At 39.5% G+C, this 20,514-nt stretch overlaps 1 protein-coding gene across 2 annotated transcripts in view; it reads left to right on the top strand.

Moving 5' to 3' along the window:
• ME1 (malic enzyme 1) overlaps nucleotides 1-20,514 on the top strand; it is a 140,444-nt gene that overhangs the window by 4,217 nt on the left and 115,713 nt on the right. For both annotated transcript variants that reach the window (XM_070733138.1, XM_070733139.1), the window contains exon 2: nucleotides 19,201-19,334. In XM_070733138.1, coding sequence (XP_070589239.1) covers nucleotides 19,201-19,334 — 134 coding nt within the window. The remainder of the gene's footprint in view (nucleotides 1-19,200; nucleotides 19,335-20,514) is intronic.

Here is a 20,514-nt window from a genome sequence, read left to right as displayed (position 1 = left end):
TCTTTATTTCCTGCTTTTCTCTTAAAGCTCTTTTTTTAGTTTGGAGGTTGGATTTTAAATCTGTACTAGTTGCTACAAAAGGTGCTGAAGAGAAAGTACTATATTTTCATTTGGCAATGGAAGAATGTCATTAATCATATCTAGCCTTTCTCACTGGGGTTTCATGAGAGATTACTAGGGCTTCCAAGAGAGAGTGTGATGGGAAAAAAATGTATTTTTGAACTTCTCTTACTGCACTGTTGCCTCTCATAGTGGTGGGAATTTTTATGTGGTGTGACTCAGCTGCCAGCTGCCACTTTGCTGTTATATATGTTGTAAAACATGAGTTTTGTAGATTATTGTAGTAGTGATTATATTATGATATTTTCATGTAAGGTTTCACCTAGATATGAAAATAATTTCAAGGGTTCATCCAGGCAAAACATTTGCGAAAGGTTGATTTTATTTTATCATTACATATTGGTGTATTGAATTTATATTAATATTACGTTCTTACCTTTATTTTTTTTAGTTTTATTCCTAGAATCCATCCTGAAACAGAGCCAATTTATTTGACTCTGCTTCACATGATTTGTTTTATCAGTTGGGATATTGGATTAAGAATAGGAATGAGAAATTATTTCTCAAGAACTGGACTGGAACATTATCGATTAAAATCTATGGGTAGATGGATGGATGATGCAGGTGTCCATAGTGAGTCCGTAAGGATAATGTGAAGAGAATATTTCCATCTTGCTTGCATATACAGTAGTTTAAAAGATAGTATGTACTTCAGAGGTGGTTTCCTCTGGTGCGCATGCTCTGGTATTGGCCTGCCAATGACACAATTTTGGCACAATGGCTGCAGTGCTATCTTTCCCAGTCCGTGCGTGCCGCCATCTTTTTTTGTATTTTTTTAAAAAAATTCGGCTCTCTGAACATACACGAAAGTAAAATCATGCAAGGGTATGTGCGTGCTCATGCGAGGGTAGCGAGCATGTGAGTTTGAAACATTGCAATGTACACCAGTAAGAAACGTAAGAGAACCCCTACCCAGATGTACTTGTAGCCCCTCATTAAATTTAGGAATAAATGTCACTTTGTAAAAATTTTGCAAAGGCCTGGTCTTTAGCATCAAACGATCTGGCAGAATGGAACCTAATCTTTGAATCTCTTTACAACATTCATACTTTTCAGTCAAAAACTAAAATTTAAGTATGAGGCTAAGTGTTTTTGCAGAGAAAGGAAGATAGACAAACAAACTATCAGTAGATTAGTTGAATAGAACATTTTCAAGGCTAACTCTACTTCCTTGTGGAAATAACAGGAAAGTTTGGTGGTGCTATTTTGATTACATGTTGTGAAAATGATATTTAACCTTTTATTTTCCTTGGAGGTCATTGGCATATGCACCACTTATTTTCTGTCAGTCTGGAATATTATAATTAAGACTCATTCTTATTTGGAAACAGAAATCCTAGTTCCAAAGATAGAAAATTGAGGTATGTTTACTTTTCAAGGATCCTTAAAATTTTTACTAATGTGCAAATTATTTTCCTGAGCATCATTAGGAGCTATACTGCAAAACAGGGGAAAAAGTCCTTTCTGTTATAGATATTTGTATTGTTTATTTTTAGTTTCTTCTTTGTTTATAGACCATGAAGCTAAGGCTCAAAAAACTTCCATATCTTAGAAGTTATACCCATTGAGATGCTTTTTGCATCTGCCATGCATGTATTGTGAATCACCCAGAGTCATTTGGAATTGGATAGTCCTAATCAAATATATTTGAAAATGTCTTGCTGCTTCTTTTGTGCACTCTCCCTGACCCTCCTACACATCCTTATTCCCTTCCCCGCTATTATACCTGCCTGTGCACCTGGGTCTTGCAGTTTTCTACCAGCTTTCCCATTGACTTCAGTGGGGAAACTGGCAGGAAGCTGCCTAGCCTAATAACTCTGGGATGCAGTTACAGCAACCAGGACTCCAAGGATTGTCATTGCTAACTGATTCATTCTTCCCTTACCACAGAATTGCTTAGTGATGGAAATTCCAGTCCTAATTGATCTCATATATTGAAGATGATCTGTTTGTGTTAAGATTTGCACCTGACCCACCCTGCATTCAAATGCTTCTTTGATTAAAAGCTTCATGGAAACCTTAGCAACAAACAATGAATCAGCATTTCTGAATCATCCTTGAACTTCTGCTCTGATCTGTCAGTAGCGTTTTCCTTTGGGGTACCTATTTCTAATGTGTCAGCCAGGAGTGACAGATGCTGCAATTATCTCTTGATGGTGGTTTCTTTTTCTTTTCTCTAAGGTGGATTCAGTGCAACAGAATTCAAATCATTCATTATATTGTCAACCCAACTAAATCATATGATACCATTTAATCACATGAATTTTTATTTGTAACAGACATTATTGATATGTAAGATGAAATAATGCTAAAAGTAGGTTAGCATCATACTGAACCTGGCATGAAAACTGGAAGAGAGCCATGGGAACTCCTAGTGAATTTTAATACCATAAAAGTTGTTATTTGTACATCAGCAATATACAGTATATTATTTCCTCCTCCTTTATAAATCCCTGGTCTGCCACAAAATTAACTGGGCAACCTAGTCTGTCTTGTAACTAGCAATTAGATGATCAGCTGTCTGCAAACTGCTTTTACAGAATACTAGTGATTAGCAGTGGTGTACTTCAACTGTTGCCCATGTAGTCTTTTATTCTACAATCTTTGTTCTTTTGGAATAAAAACGACATGTATCATATTGTGAGGATAATATTGGAGAGGCAGAGCAATGATATAATCTTAAATTCTTTTAAAGAATCTTAAATTATTTAAAAGAAAGGTGCCCTATCAATTCCCTGAAATCCCCTAGTGGGAATGTTGTTTTGTTTTTTGCTTGTCTCATGGCTTTCACTTCTGACCATCACAAAATTCTATTTTTAAATTTTTAAAAAAATTTTATTTATTGGATTTGTATGTCACCCCTCTCTTGTTAGTGAGGTGAAGAGATACTTCTACTTTTCAAATTACTTAATTTAGAAGTGGTGGAAACATGCATTTCAATTATGCAATTTGAGAGGAATGTAGGTACTTATAGCTGAATATAGTGAAATGTTAATCATTTCTAGACGGAAATTATATTATTATTAGAGTTGGAAGGGACCTTGTAGGTAATCTAGTGTCCAACCCCCGCAGGAATCCCTACACCATTTCATAGAAATGGCAGTCCAGTCTCAAGCAGTGTTCTCTCTAAATTTTTTTGGGGGTGGGCGGAAAAGTATAGTGTCTGAGCGACAGTCCCTTCGGGACTGGGCGACACAGAAATAATAATAAAATTTCCCTCTCGGCTTCTGGGCAGGTTTGGAAAACTCTGAGTTGATGATGATTTTTAAGTGAGCGATTGCTCATTGCTCAGCTTAGAGGGAACTATGGTCTCAAGTGTCCAAGCTCTCACAATCTCTGCAGACAAACTGTTCCACTGGTTCGCTTTCACTGTCAGAAGGTATTTCCAGGTTGAATCCCTATTTGGTCAGCTTCCGTCCATTATTCCTTGATTGGTGCTTTGGAAAACAGCCTGATCCCCTCTTCTCTATGGTAGCTCCTCAAGTATTGGAACACTGCTATCATGTCAACTCTGGTCCTTCTCTCCGCCATGCTCAGTTCCTGCAACCGCTCTTCATATGTTTTAGTTTCCAGTCCCTTTATCATCCTGGTTGCTGTCTTCTGCACTTTCTCCAGAGTTTCAATGTCTTTTTTGTAGCGTGGTGACCAAAACTGGAGGCAGTACTCTAATTGTGATGCTTATCAGTCCATAATATTGATGTTTAGAGTTCCAGTAATAAAAATAGATCTAGAAGGATTTGTGGTGAATCCAGATTTTTTTCCAAGCTTCTTTTCAAGAATGTTTTCAAGATTCTGTAATGTATCTTTCATGCCTCCCAAAGAAATTGGTGACAGAATTCCCATGTTCCTTCTTATGGGTTCCGTATAGATTGTAATCTACACTGTTAAAAAAATAAATAAAGGGAACCCTTAAAAAACAGAATATAACTTCAACTAAATCAAACTTCTTGCCTTTCGTAAGCTACTTAAAACCCACCTCTGCCGCCAGGCATGGGGGAATTGAGATACTCTTTCCCCCTAGTCCTTTACAATTTTATGCATGGTATGTCTGTATGTATGTTTGGTTTTTATATTAATGGGTTTTTAATAGTTTTTATTATTGGATTATTATTGTATGCTGTCTTATTATTGCTGTTAGCCGCCCCGAGTCTCCGGAGAGGGGCGGCATACAAATCCAATCAATCAAACAAACAAACAAACAAACAAACAAACAAACAAACAAACAAACAAACAAACAAACAAACAAACAAACAAACCGGAAAAGGCAGGAAGAAGCCTCCGTGGGGCCTCTCTAGGAATCTCCTGGGAGGAAACAGGGCCGGAAAAGGCAGGGAGAAGCCTCCATGGGGCCTCTCTAGGAATCTCCTTCCCCAATCGCACACATTCTTTGCTTTTACATTAATTCCTATGGGAAAAATTACTTCTTCTCACAAACCTTTCTACTTAAGAACCTGGTCACGGAACCAATTAAGTCCATAAGTAGAAGTACCACTGTACACCCTTTGCCAGTCTCTGTACATTGTCTTGCACCTTCCCCCACCTTGCACTTCTACTTCCTGTCTGCTGGTTTTGGATGTGCAACTTCTTGCCTAGGAAGCCTGCAGGGAGAAAGTCAGTGAGAAATTTGGCAGACTAGCAAGTTTCCGCCATCTGTGGATTCTTTGCTGGTCCCTCTGTACTCACACTGCACTGGTCACTTGTACATTTTGCTCCCTTCCTTATCAAGTAGCAGCCACTTACATGCCTTCTGGGAAGGGAAGGGAGGAGGGGGAAGGGAAGAAAGGAATGTACTTCTCATAAGCATTTGTGCATCATTCTAAATTAAGCAATTTGCTTTGGTTTTGCTTTAGTACATTAAACTTTGCTATTTCCGCCTTAGAAACCATGAGACTTAGATGCATCCATCCAATTGTGAATGATTCAAGAAATCATGACTAAATGAAAAAATGGCTTAGAGTGAAACGTCATTAAGTACCATAATTCAAACATATTGATTGAGTCTTGACATTTCACAAAGTTATAGCTATACAGTTCTGTATACATTTGAAATGCATCAGTGTAATTAGGATGTATTCCTTGTATCTTTCGAAGATACACAGAAATTAAAGGTGTCCCCCCACCCAAAAGCCATTGTTGATACATTTATTAGAAGGTTTGATTTGTAGTCAAATAATCATAACAAAAGACAGAGATCTAGAAAAGATTTGTATAGATGCAAATATGTTTCAACTACTTTGATTTCAACACAAAAGAATTGCACATGGAGATTATTAATGTGAGCATAAAGCAGGTTTGATTTTTAAAAGCTGTCTGGATTTGGTCCATGAACAACTCTTGAGGGATGTCTATAGATAAATCTTTATTGGGCCACATGTGCTGGACTAGATAGACCAGCTGAATTCCTAAAACCAAAAGAGAGTAGCAAATTTTTTTATTTAGTTATTTCTACTAAAGTTTCTGCGCTGGTATTATATATTTTAAAAATATTCAGATTATTGGCCGCCTATCCCTTTTAAATGCTATTACGCTAATGTTTTTCTAAAGAATCTTTTGCATATTATTTTCAGTTTTGAGTTCAAACTGTACACAGCTGCCCTTCAAACTGTGTTCTGAAATTAAATTCAAATTAATTAAAATGTAATTAATTAAAGTGAAAATAATGATTTCATGAATGAGACTCAGTTTTCAAGGTACAGTACTTAATGATTAAGATAGGTCCTTAGCCTGATCAGAAGTCGCATGTGCTGTTTTGTTACTCCGAGTCTGCGGAGAGGGACGGCATACAAATCCAATAAATAAATAAATAAAATAAATGTACAATGAATGCATTTCAAATCCAGCACAATTATATATAAATATTATTATCTACCTTCACATTGGGTGAACTAGGATTCATAATTAAGAAACACCATGATAGAACATTTTTCATTTAACAAATTCTTGTCAAATTCTTCATATATTTCTGTATTCATATAGAATTCTAGTCATTAAAATAAATTGTGTTATATGTTAACTTATATGGCGTTTTTGTTCATAGAATATCATAAATTAAGTTATTTAATTGTATACATTTGTATTATATTTTGATGTCACATCTACAATCTGATTATACCAGAAAGTTAGTATTTCCGAGAATAATATTTCTCATAAATGTAATATGTGCCTTTGTGGATGTACGTTTGTGTGTGTAATTGAATATGATTTTCTGAAGACAAAACTAGACAGGAATCCTACAAAATGTGGCAATTATATCTGCCTTACTGTTTGCTCTTTACTGTGAAACAGATAAATGTCATTTGATCTCATGAGGATGCTTTAACAAAATAAGTTAGAAGCATTGTAATTTATGTGTTTTATTTTACAGCAAGACATAATTTGTAGATACCTAGGAAAACATTTTCATAGGGATTAGATTCAGGTTTTTTTTGGGGGGGGAGGGTGCTATAATTTATCATTCTCTTTGCCATGTTGCCCATGGCAACACATTTCCCTCCACCTGCCCAATCAGGTGACCTTTCCCTCTTCCAAGGATTCTGTGAGTTGCAGAAAATATGGTGGAGTGGATACCATTAGGTTTGGCTTTCCCCCCCATAGATGTTGCGAATGTAAAAGCAGCATCTGGATCTTCATAGAGTACTATTGTAATAAGAGTTGAATATAAAAATTAATCCTGCACTGAGGACCTAGAGGGAGAGGAGTTTTTGGGTTTACTACCACACTGCAGTAATGATTTGAAAGTCTAACAAATATTTTTCCATTAACCTCTTTGCACCCATAATATTATGGTCCCATAAAACATCGGTTAAATCCTTGTTATTCCAATAACAACATTGGCCGACTTTCTATTCTTCAGTCTAGTTGTTCTGGAATATCTTGTGATCTCATGTGGTGCTTATAAAAATTCTGCAGGAAGCTAGGAATATATTTCCCATTTCTAGTTTTTGCTAAGAACTAAAGGAAATAAATTATTAGACATAATAGTAGCTGGTAAGCCATATAACAATAGTGGAACTTTGCATTGGCTTTCATTAGAAGAGTGCTAGTTTGGTTTTTTAAAAAAATATTCTTCCGTGATATTTTGAGTATAACACGTAGTAATGGATCCTGTGGCTCCTAGTTGGGAAAAGAGCTTAATCTGTATCATTACTACTTACTAAAGGGGGTAGAAATCTCATCACAGTATCCATAGCTCCATCTGTTGTAGTAAGATAATATTGGCATATTATAATCATCTGGGGACTGTTTATACTAATTGAGTTTATTCCTCATTTTCCACTATGTCAGGCTTTGCGATTGTTTAGAGTTCACAATTTTAGTATCAATCAACCGGCTTTGTTTGTTTGTTTGTTTCCTCTCTCTGCTGTTTCCCATTTCTTTTTGTAACATCTTCTTTAATGAAGAGATTTGGAGATCTTTTCTACAGTATTATCTTTGTTGTGGTATGTTAAAGTAGAAATGAAATAGGGATAATTTATTGCCTCAATCACAGAATGTTCTCACAGCAAAAGAAAATAATCATAAGCATAGCCTGATTAAACTGAACCTCTAACATATACTAGTTTATTTATTTTTATTTATTTATTTATTTTGTCCAATACACAATGAGGGTTTAATGGGTATATATCTATATACACATAGTAAAATACATGATGAAGGTTATAGAGGAGATACTCATAGTAAAATATATCCAAGAAATAATAGAAAAGAAGATATAGGAATAGAACATATCAATGAAAGAATAGAAGAGATATAGGAATAGAAGAAAGGTATAGGAGATATAGGAGCGCAATAGGACAGGGGACGGAAGGCACTCTAGTGCACTTGTACTCGCCCCTTACTGACCTCTTAGGAATCTGGAGAGGTCAACCGTAGATAATCTAAGGGTAAAGTGTTGGGGGTTTGGGGATGACACTATGGAGTCTGGTAATGAGTTCCACGCTTCAACAACTCGGTTACTGAAGTCATATTTTTACAGTCATGTTTGGAGCGGTTAATATTAAGTTTAAAACTGTTGTGTGCTCTTGTGTTGTTGTGGTTGAAGCTGAAGTAGTCGCCGACAGGCAGGACGTTGCAGCATTTGATCTTGTGGGCAATACTTAGATCTTGTTTAAGGCGTCTTAGTTCTAAACTTTCTAGGCCCAGGATTGAAAGTCTAGTCTTATAGGGTATTCTATTTCGAGTGGAGGAGTGAAGGGCTCTTCTGGTGAAGTATCTTTGGACATTTTCAAGGGTGTTAATGTCTGAGATATGATATGGGTTCCAAACAGATGAGCTGTATTCGAGGATGGGTCTGGCAAAAGTTGTCTAGCACAGAATGCTTAGTCCTTCATTATACATTTTTCACTTAAGCCAAATCCCAGGAAAAACAAAAAGGAAGATGCTTTGAATCATCCAATTCAAAAACTTGAAATACTGTATACCCATTACAAAGTTTGTGCAATCCAAAAACAAAAAAAGGTAGACATGTAACAATGCAGTTTTGTAGGCGAGGAAACCTTTAATAAGAATTTTCCTTACTAAGTCAATTGTTAAATCTTTATTTTTTAAAAAAAAAGGAATACAAAGAAGATAGCAACCACACAGAATTCCAGACAAAACCCACATTGTTAGCTTAACTGAACTACAGTATTTAGCTCACAAATCTAATAAATTAAATTAAATTAAAATTAAAATTACTTATGGGCTTAGAAGATCTTAATTTTGGAATTTGTTCAAAGTTCATTGTAGAAGGAATGTCTGGGGAGAAATTACATGGTCCATTTTCTTATTATGCAGGCTTTCCTTGCTATTGCTACTGTTTTTTGAGCAATATCAGTTTTATAGAATGTGGAGAATAATGGAAACACAAAGGTAATCTTTGGAGAGGTTGTGAGTTCATTCCTTCTATCAAGTAAATGCTTAATCTCTTATATCATTAAACTTACTAGTTAATCAATATTTATATAGTGCAGGGGTCAGCAACCCACAACTCTGGAGGCACAAGTGGTTGTTTCATCCCTCACCTGCAGCTCCCTGTCGTTCAAAATATGCACCATAATTGCCAATGTGCGATTTGTGAAGCTTTTTGACCCCCAGTAGGCCAACCATGGATAAATCCAAGGGGGAAAAAAAGTTTCAGAAGAAAACAGAATTTTAAATTCAACAACATATGCTAGCTTTGTGGCCGCTCAGGAAATAGTCAGGCACGGGAAGAGTTTTGTGGCTCCTGGTGCTTTTTTTTCTGTGGGAAACAGATCCAAATGGCTCTCTTGGTATTTAAGGTTGCTGACTCCTGATCTAGTGGAAACAACTTTCCAAATTATCTAGGTGAAATGATAAAAGTATTAGTTTCCATCAATTATTTATTTATTTGATTTTTATGCCGCCCTTCTCCTTAGACTCAGGGCGGCTTACAACATGTTAGCAATAGCACTTCTTAACAGAGCCAGCCTACTGCTCCCACAATCCGGGTCCTCATTTTACCCACCTCAGAAGGATGGAAGGCTGAGTCAACCTTGAGCCGGTGATGAGATTTGAACCGCTGACCTTCAGATCTACAGTCAGCTTCAGTGGCCTACAGTACAGCACTCTACCTGCTGCGCCACCCTGGCTCTTCTTATGGCATAGTATAAAGCCATTTGTGTGGAGGAAGCTTTTTTTTAAAAAGAAAACAAAAGTGAATTCTATCTACTCACACCTCTCAACCAACTTATCAATGTGCCATACAAAAAGCTACAGGGTTTTTTTTATACCAGGCTTTCCTTTTATTTGTAAAATCTAGACATAGCTATTTCCAATGAGTGTCATGACATCTATGATACTCCTTAGTTGGTGTCTACAATATCCACACTAATGAAAAATGCCTGATTATTTTACTGTCTGAAATTTTACTGATTTGAAAGTTGTGGGATTTTGGTTTTCTTATCTGATATCTTGCATAATTTTTGAAAGAGCACCAAAATCTCAGTATCAGCGTTCCAAATAGCATCCAAAACTATATCAGAGTCCAAGGCAAAGTATTCCTCAAAGTTCCAATTTATAAGCAGACCAATGTTGGCACATCTGGAACAAACCCGAATCTGAAGTCCAGGACTTTCTCCACCCAGTTGAAAGTTCACGTCCTTGCCTCACACCCCAAGTCCATCACATTGACCAATTTTTATCTGCCAACTTGGCAGCAACGCCCATCTCCTTCCATGCAGGTGCTGAAGTGCGAAGGCAAAGGATGACCTTGACCATAGAGAAGGAATTTGTTATGGCTACGTGCAGGTATCACTCATGAAACTGCCCCTTTCAAATTCCCACAGCTAAGAATACTTATTATTATTATTATTATTATTATTATTATTATTATTATTTATTAGATTTGTATGCCGCCCCTCTCCGTAGACATAAAATGTGGCAGGCCAAAGACCCCAATTAAAATGGCTTTGGCCTGACACTCATACTGCAGGCAAAATGCCAATAACGTTTATGATTTGGTAAGCTAGGTAATAGACTTTTTTCCTAGTCAAAAATTATTTCACTGTGTATATCAGTTACAATCTTCACTATATTACACACTATTGAGCACTATTGAAATTCATAATTATATTTGATTCATGGTTAATGCTAGAAGTATGAGGGAATGTGATGAAAAAAGCGATGTTCCTGATTTCTCACAATTTTTGCAACTGCAAATATCTTTTAATTTATTTAGGGTCTGATTCAATGAAGGGCTCCTCGTCGCTGGCTGCACTGGTATGCTCCCAGTGACTGGCACATGCGTGTGCATGTCTGGTATGCGTGTGCATGGGCATCCATGCAATATTTGGCTTCTGTGCATATGCGGAAGCAAAAAACCACTGAAAATCAATGAAATCTCTCGCGCGTGAGTGTCCTTGCACAAGGTTTCGCTTCCTGAGCGTGTGCCGAAGCGGAATCTCATGCGGGCGTGTGTGTGCACACGTCAGGGATGCATACATGCATTCGCATCTCCATTTTTCCTATCAGGATGGCGTACCGGATCGTCCATGCTGCAGTCCAATACTGGTCTGATTTATTTCATTGAGTTTCTAATAATCCAATGTTTGCAGTACACATTTTGAATTTAGAAATTAATTATTTAAATTACCCTTCTGATGAAATGTCTAAAATCTAGTTGGGATTCCCATGGACAAAAATCCTGGTTTAATTTCACCTCAGAATTTCAGGCCAAGTATTTTTCAGTCAACTGTTTGTTTGTTTGTTTGTTTGTTTGTTTGTTTGTTTATTTATTTATTTATTTAAGCATCATTGAAGCATACATTTTAACTAAAATGGCCTAAAATTGCTTTATATAATTATATCAAAATATATATGATCTATATACTAGAAGGCTGGATTTGATCTTGGACCTTCTGCACTAAGTTGAAAAGACAGCATTACTGGGTGGATAAATAAGGTCTCTGGTGAATTCTAACTTCTTTCCCAGATTTCAAATTGGGTTTCAAAAACATACAAAAGGACAAAATAACTTCACAATTTAGCTGATGCACCTTCTCTTTAAGGCCAGAGTATGGGATATGTAAAACAGTAATAAATGGCATGGATGCACTGTCTCCTTTTCGGTATTGTTTTCTTTAATATCTGTAGAAGAAAATAAACTACACAATCTGGGTACGCCTTTAATAGTAAAAGTTGTGTTTTGTAATACATACTGTCACAATTTCCAGTGTAGGTCACTTCTGGGTATTTCAAACATTGTAGAATATTTTGATGTACAGTGATCCCCCGATCATTGCGAGGGTTCCGTTCCAGGACCCCCCGCAATGAGCGGGTTTTCGCGAAGTAGCGCTGCGGAAGTAAAAACACCATCTGCGCATGCGCAGATGGTGTTTTTACTTCCCAGCAGCGAGGAGCCGAAGATTGGGGTTTCCCCGCCGCCCATGCCCACGTTCGCCTTTGACTTCGGGACTCAGTTGGTAAACCGCGCGGCTGTTTTAAAACGTCGCCGCCGGCATGTCCCGAAGCCAAACGAACCCGGGTGGCCGGGCGAGCAGCGAGGCGAACGGCGGGTGGCCGGGCGAAGGGTGGGCTCGCTGCTCGCCCGGCCACCCGGGTTCGTTTGGCTTCGGGACATGCCGGCGGCGACATTTTAAAACAGCCGCGCGGCTTCCCAACTGAGTCCCGAAGTTCGCCTTTGACTTCGGGACTCAGTTGGTAAACCGCGCGGCTGTTTTAAAACGTCGCTGGCGGCATGTCCCGAAGCCAAACGAACCCGGGTGGCCGGGCGAGCAGCGAGCGAACGGCGGGTGGCCGGGCGAAGGGCAGGCTCGCTGCTCGCCCGGCCACCCGGGTTCGTTTGGCTTCGGGACATGCCGCCAGCGACGTTTTAAAACAGCCGCGCGGCTTCCCAACTGAGTCCCGAAGTTCGCCTTTGACTTCGGGACTCAGTTGGTAAACCGCGCGGCTGTTTTAAAACGTTGCCGCCGGCATGTCCCGAAGCCAAACGAACCCGGGTGGCCGGGCGAGCAGCGGGCGAACGGCGGGTGGCTGGGCGAAGGGCGGGCGAGCGGCGAAGGGCGGGCGAGCCGGGCAAAGGGCGGGCGAGCCGGGCGAAGGGCGGGTGGCCGGGCGAAGGGCGGGCGAGCGGGCGAGCGGCGAACGGGGGAAGACCCAGGGAAGCCACCCAGCAGCTGATCTGCCTGGCGCCATCTACGCATGCGTGCCCATAGAAAAAAAGGGCGCGCATGCGCAGATGGTGTTTTTACTTCTGGGTTCAAAAATCGCCATATAGCCGTTTCGCAATCATCGGGAGCGCAATACCCGGGGGATCACTGTATTATAACCTAAGCGAAAAGAAACATTCTGTTGTGAAATTTAGCTTTGTGCTGTTATAAATGTAGAAAATATAAGACAAAATAAATTAGTCTGAACCAACAGTGGAAGTGAATTCCCATAACATAATTTCCTCTCAGTTCACACTTGTCATATGATAGTAAAGAGGATCGAAGATGAAACTCTCATGTGTTTACTATCTATTAGTAGAAGAGTATAGAATTCTTTCCTACTCTCATTAACCAGTAACTTGAATCCATCATATTTAGAGATGGAAAGCAGAATAATCTCAGAAGACACTCATAGGAGAGAAAAACTTCTTTTTCAGACAGTGTTACTGTCTGGCTACTACATGTTCCACTATAGATGTCATAACTAACATAACAGACTTGTGGGAGTCTTTTTTCTTATTTTTAAAATATGAAAATCATAATATTGTCAGAACAATATAAATCACTTCATATGGTCACAGCTGTGGCCTTAAAAGCATGATTGACTTATGCTCAGCACTAGATGGGAGAGGGATTTGTGGTAATATAATTATTTCCTCTCTAAGTTTTTATAGTGTTTATCTAAAGCCAGGGGCATTTCAGTTTATTCTCAGATTAAGAAGAGAGCTTTGCTGTTTTTCATCCCAAATGTGTTCTTCTTACAGCAGGGTTTTATACCTTAGTCTGACTATTATTCCATCTTTTGTACTTACATTGTTGGACAGTTGATAATGCTTGAGGGCAAATTAAATGGCTAATTTTATAAATTGTAAATGTACTGCTATATCAGTGACTTCTAAATGCAAGATAGCATTTAATCTCATTTGTAAAAGAAGCGGGACTTTATTTTGGTTCATTTACTTTAGACAGGCAAAGTTTATAAAATAAAGAGCCCACCATTTTTTTTAAAAAAGATCAACTTAATGGTGTGGGCCATTGTTTTAGGTGCTACATCACATACACAGACATAGATACAAATAGAGCTTTCTCTTTTTAATGCTTTTTGATCAAAATATTCTGATGGAGTTACGCCTGTTAGCAATTAGTCAGTTAACTGAGCCTTAGGAAATTAACCTTTTAAAGAAATAAACAAATGACCTAGAGTGCACTGCTTGAATGGATAGATAGGACTCTAAGGAAAAGCCAAGTGAATAATATTCAGCAAATTTATTTGTGCAGAATCTTTCCCTCTATTTTTTAAAAATTAACTATGGGAAATCCATGACTTATGACAGTTTATTTAGTGACCATTCAAAGTTACACCTATACTGAAAAAATGATTTCACCATTTTTCACGTTTATGACATTGCAGCACCCCAATGTGATCAAAATTCAGAAACTTTGCAACTGACTTGTATTTATGAAAGTTGCAATGTCCTGGGGTAATGTGTTTACCTTTTGCAAATTTCTTATCAGCAAAGTCAACGGGGAAGCCAGATTCACTTAACAACTGTGTAACTAATTTAACAACTGCAGTGATTCACTTAAGAACTTATGACCAGAACGGTCATAAAATGAGCCAAAACTCACTTAACAAATGTCTCGCTTAGTAACAGAAATTTTGGGCTCAATAGTGGTCATACATCGAGGACTATCTATATTCCTGTTAAAATTTCTGCCTACCACTGTATTGACATTAACCATGAACAAGACCTGAAAATATATAATGGTAACATATTACATTTTAAAATATTTTTCAGCTTTTTTGTCACATTTATTTATTAAATTTATTTATTTATTTATTAAATTTGTATGCCGCTCCTCTCCGCAGACACATAGTGTGCAATACAATGTAATTGAGGCCATTAAAAGATTTGTTGCGGCCTGATTTTCAATATTGTGTAAAACTATCCTGTAATTTAAAAAACAACAACTCTTTGTTTAAGGCAGATTTGACATGTTTTAAGAACTACTTCTCTCTGTACTATTTACTTATTTATTTAATTTAATTTGACTTCAATTCCGAAGGACTCACGGTGGCTTACAACAATATAAATTACCATATAGAATTACAAATAACAATAATAAAGATGTCAAGAAATCTAAAACCTTAATTAAAACTCATAACAGAGCAGCTCAACAACACACGTACATATCATTCATGCAGAGTCATATTCATACAAGTGGTCAGTAGGTGTTAATTTAGGGTCCCCAAGCCTGCTGGCACAGCCAGGTCTTCATGGTCTTATAAAAAACCAGCAGGGTGGGAGCAGGGTGGACATCGGGCGGGAGTTGATTCCAAAGAGCCAAGGCAGAAACAGAGAAGGCTCTCTCCCGAGATCCCACCAGTCTACATTTCTTGGATGACGAACCTGGAGGAGGCCAACTCTGTGTGTTCTATGTGGCAGGAGACAGTCCTGTAAACTAGTAGCAATAATCACAAAGTAAAGCTCATGTGTAAACTGTTTATGAAAGAATAGTTCTTTCTATGATGTTACTTTTCTCACATTTCCTTCCATATATTTCTCACATTTCCTTCCATATATGATATATCCTACACAGATTTATTTAACTTAGCAGAAAGGAAAGAATGCAGTTTATATTTTTTAGAAACAGAAAAAGATCATATTTGAAAGAAAAAGATGAAATAAGTCAAGATGTAAAAATTGTTTATTTTCACATGATGGGAGAACAAATAATATGTGGTCCAACAGATAATATATAGATTTCAGGACTGTTGTGGAGCTGGCCAAAACAAATGAATACTTGACATACAAATTCAAGTGATCTTTGGAAATGATGTTTACCTCTGAGCTCAGTTTTCTGATTTTGGCTGAAACTTTCACGCTGTGAAAGTTTCACAATGTGGTTTGAATTAAAAAGAATTAAATCTTTCTGCAGTCACAAAGACTTTGTAAAAATGGTTTTAACACCTGCAATTTTCATATTCTTGTGATTTTCTTCCTGGTTGTATTTAATGTACTGGAGAAACTATTAATTTAATAGATGCTGTACGAATATTAGTTTAACTTTCTTCATGTGGTCACGTTAGAATGGACACTTATCTACCTTGCCACAGTAATATTAAACCAAAAGCATAAACTTTTGAAGGACCCCAGATAGTGGGTGTGGTATAATGGATAAAATAGTGGACCAAGCAATGAAAACCAGATTTATATCAACCCTTGACCATTATAGGTGATTGAGCAGCTTGGATCACTTACTCTCCAGCCCAATCTACCTCACAGAGTTGCCATTGGAAATAGGAAGAGCAAGCATTGACTTCTGTTACAGAAAAAGGGCAATAAATAAGCAAACTCAGTCAATTTATTTATTCTTATTGTGTCTTTGGGTGTGCGTGTGGGCAGAAATATGCAGTGTCGCCTAATAGTGCTTGGCGCCTGAAAAGGTGGTCATCTTGCAATAACATATTGATGTCATCCAGGAAGACCTGATGACTCAAACAATTTGTGGAATTCCCTTTTTTCTGAAGTTTCAGTTTTTCGCTCTTCTAGTAGTTTTCTTGCTGCACGGTGATATCTGTATTTCAGCTGCTAGATTTTGTTGATGGTGAATACGTTTGTTCTGGTTCTGAAGAAAGTGGGGAGTATACATAGATAGAAATAAGCTTTGAAATAATGTACTATTTAGTTCAATTTTAGTTCTTTTTTGTTCAATTATCTGAAGGCAGTGTTCTAAACACAGCTTCACTTAAGTATCATCTATAAAAATATAGCTGTTATAACAGTTGTGATTCATATACCGTGTTTCCCCAAAAATATATTTTATATATATTTTTGAACCCCGAAATAAGAGCTTATTTTTGGGGAGGTCTTATTATTTTGGGGTGCATGGAGCAAGATGGGCTCCTCTTGCCGTTTTATCTGATTTCCAGCTCTGTCTCTCCAACCCTAACCAGAGGAAATGGCAGGGACCGACTGTGCATGCGGCCGGGTCTGAAACGTAACACCAGCGATAGGTGAGGGCTTACTGTATAGTTAAAATAGATTGCTGTTTTGTGTTAATTTCTATTTATCACTTTACTGTGTATTCTAGAGACAGTTTTTCTTTAATGTATAGCAGAATTGTCTGCTTTATAAACAAAAGAGTAATGCAACTTTTAAGCTTGCATATTTATATAGTAAAGATTTATATAGTTTACATTTATATAGTAATATATATGTGGGTGTAACATATTTTTGCTGATAATGAAAAGGAAGGGAGACTAGTAAACAGTTATTTCAAGCTATTTTGCTCTCATCAGCTAATCATATCATTACTGTATGTATGTATGTATGTATGTATGTATGTATGTATGTATGTATCAAATGTTTTTAGCTGAAATTTTAAAATTAAGGGAGACTAGGATGGCAACATTTCGGCCTTGTTCTGGCCTCATCAGCTAGCCACACCCTTCCTTACTGGGATTCGATCTGGCAGCCTCTGCCTTGTAATATCTATCTGTGTGTGTGTGTGTGTGTGTGTGTGTGTCAAATGTTTTATATATATATGCGCCGTGTTTTCCCGAAAATAGGACACTGTCTTACTTTTTTTTTTTAACCCTGAAATAAGCGCTTGGCCTTATTGACATGCATTCAAAAGCCCGATTGGGATTATTATCAGGGGATGTCTTATTTTGTGTGTGTGCGTGTGTGAGTGTATACAGTGATCCCTCAAGTTTCGCGATCTCGATCTTCGCGAAACGCTATATCGCGATTTTTCCCACCCGATGACGTCACTCTCTTCCTTCCTTTCTCATCTTTCTTTCTCTCTCTTTCTCTATCTTGCTTCTTCCTCTCTCACACTCTCTTCCTCCCTCTCTCATCTCTTTCTTTCCTTCTCTCTCTTTCCCTATCTCTCCCCTTCTTGCTGGCGGGCGGTGGGCGGTGGGCGGGCGAGCGGGGGCATCAGCGAGGAGCCGGGGTTTCCCCTTTGCGTGAGCAGCGGGGAAACCCGGATCTTCGTCTGCTCGCTGCTGCCGCGGCCGCCCAGCAGCTGATCTGCTCGGCGGCAGCAGCGAGGAGCCGAATTGGGCTTTCCCCTTTGCGTGGGCGGCGGGGAAACCCGGATCTTCGGCTCCTCGCTGCTGCCGCCGAGCAGATCAGCTGCTGGGCGGCGGAAGGAACCTTCCCTGGGTCTTCCCAGGTGCGGAAGTAAAAACACCATCTGCGCATGCACGGCCATGGAAAAAGGGCGCGCATGCGCAGATGGTGTTTTTACTTCCGCACCACTATACAGTGGTCCCTCGATCATCGCGAGGGTTCCGTTCCAGGACCCCACGCGACGATCGATTTTTCGCGAAGTAGCGGTGCGGAAGTAAAAACACCATCTGCGCATGCGCAGATGGTGTTTTTACTTCCACCGCAGCAGCGAGGAGCCGAAGATTGGGGTTTCCCCGCCGCCTCGCTGCTGCCGTTTGTCCTCGCGTGCGCCGCCCGGCCTTCGCCCGCCCACCCCGTTGCTCTCGCTGCTTCCCAGCTGGGAAGCGGCCCCCGCGCGCACGCCGCCCGGCCTTCCCCCGCCCACCCCGTTGCTCTTATTGCTTCCCAGCTGGGAAGCGGCCCCCGCGCGCACGCCGCCCGGTCTTCCCCCGCCCACCCCGTTGCTCTTATTGCTTCCCAGCTGGGAAGCGGCCCCCGCGCGCGCGCCGCCCGGCCTTCCCCCGCCCACCCCGTTGCTCTTATTGCTTCCCAGCTGGGAAGCGGCCCCCGCGTGCGCGCCGCCCGGCCTTCCCCCGCCCACCCCGTTGCTCTTATTGCTTCCCAGCTGGGAAGCGGCCCTCGCCCGCGCGCCGCCTGGCCTTCCCCCGCCCACCCCGTTGCTCTTATTGCTTCCCAGCTGGGAAGCGGCCCCCGCGCGCGCGCCGCCCGGCCTTCCCCCGCCCACCCCGTTGCTCTTATTGCTTCCCAGCTGGGAAGCGGCCCCCGCGCGTGCGCCGCCCGGCCTTCCCCCGCCCACCCCGTTGCTCTTATTGCTTCCCAGCTGGGAAGCGGCCCCCGCGCGCGCGCCGCCCAGCCTTCCCCCGCCCACCCCGTTGCTCTTATTGCTTCCCAGCTGGGGAAACTCCACCATCTACGCATGCATGGCCATAGAAAAAAAGGGCACGCATGCGCAGATGGTGTTGTTTACTTCCGGGTTGAAAACTCGCGATATAGCCCTTTCGCGATGCTCGAGGACGCGAAACTCGAGGGATCACTGTATTGCGAAAAATCGAGTATCGCGAGGGGCCTTGGAACGTAACCCTCGCGATACTCGAGGGATCACTGTACACTGTTGAACAATATTGATTTCTCTAGCAAATTGACTTCCACAATGTTTTAAAATAGTTATTCACTAAAATGATTATTGTTTGTTTGCTTGTTTTTCTAAACAGGGCCTGGCTTTTACTTTGGAAGAGAGACAACAGCTTAATATTCATGGATTACTACCTCCCTGTTTTTTCAGTCAAGACATGCAAGTTTTAATTGAAGTGAAAAAATTTGAAAGACAAGCAACTGACCTGGATAGGTGAAGTCTTCAAGGGGCATGCTTATTTACCTTTCTGTGGGGGAAACTGTGGGGGGAAATTTTATAAACACTTCAGTTCAATTACAGTAGTTACATATTTGTCATGCTTTCTTTCTCTTTCATTCACAATTCCAGAACTCAAGGTCCTTGCCTCTTAATTTCTTATACAAATATACATGCCTGTTTTCCTGTTTTTACCTGTCGTGCTTGTTGTAACATCTTCATTTCCTCTCAAATTTTCTTCTTTCTTGCCCAAATTTCAGGCTTTGGTTTTCCTTTTCATTTAAATAGATATTTTTGCATCCCTCTTAATGAAAATACAATAGGTCTGCTCTTTCTTTGAAGCAACATTCATTGTTCACCATTCATTCACTATTTATATCTTGATAAACTCCATAGATTTTTGTGGCCCCTATAGGGAATAATGCCAAATAAAAGCGAATTATTAGAATATGTTAGAATACTATTGGCTGCCCATTTTGAGAATTAATTTTCAAAGAATCAGAGGGAATTTTTGTGGTCAAGTAGGGAGAAGCATCTTTAAGCATTGTGTCACCTACTTCCTGAACAGATGAAGCAGTTTATAACTGGTCCCAATCGGTTTTGATGTTTGCATAGAGATTGTGTGATGGTATGAGGAAGTGTTTGAGAGGTACTCTGCAAGTCAAAGAAGATCTGTGAGTAGCCAATGTGCCAAGCACCTAGATTGCTATCATGTGACTGTGGGGGTGCTTGGACAGCCAGAAATCTGATTACTAATAATCACCATTCATTCAATGCCATCATAATTTGGAATCATCACTGATTGTATGATCATATGTTGATGACTAATTGTATGTATGTGGTATAATAAACTAAGTGTTTGTAAAAGGCTTTGATTTTTCTAATCTGTCTTAGAAAATAATTAAAAATATCTCTCCATCAGGTTTAGTATACAAGATCTAGATTAATTCCAAAAGCAAAAAAAAACCCTATGGTTCATATAAAATAATAATTTATTATTAGATTTGTATGCCACCCCTCTCCGAAGACTGAATCTGAACATACAGATCAGCCAAAAATAGCAAACAAAAAATTGCCAAGCCATATGTCAATTTCACATGCATATTTTTGATTGAGGAATCAAGTATGTCAATCAAGAGAAAGTATTATTAGTATAAGGGAATCTGACCAAACTTTT

This window comes from Erythrolamprus reginae, chromosome 1 (genome assembly GCF_031021105.1).
Source record: "Erythrolamprus reginae isolate rEryReg1 chromosome 1, rEryReg1.hap1, whole genome shotgun sequence".
In the NCBI taxonomy this organism is placed as follows: Eukaryota; Metazoa; Chordata; class Lepidosauria; order Squamata; family Dipsadidae; genus Erythrolamprus; species Erythrolamprus reginae.
The sequence above is the reverse complement of the archived record's forward strand: the minus strand, read 5'-3'. Positions and strand labels throughout refer to the sequence as shown.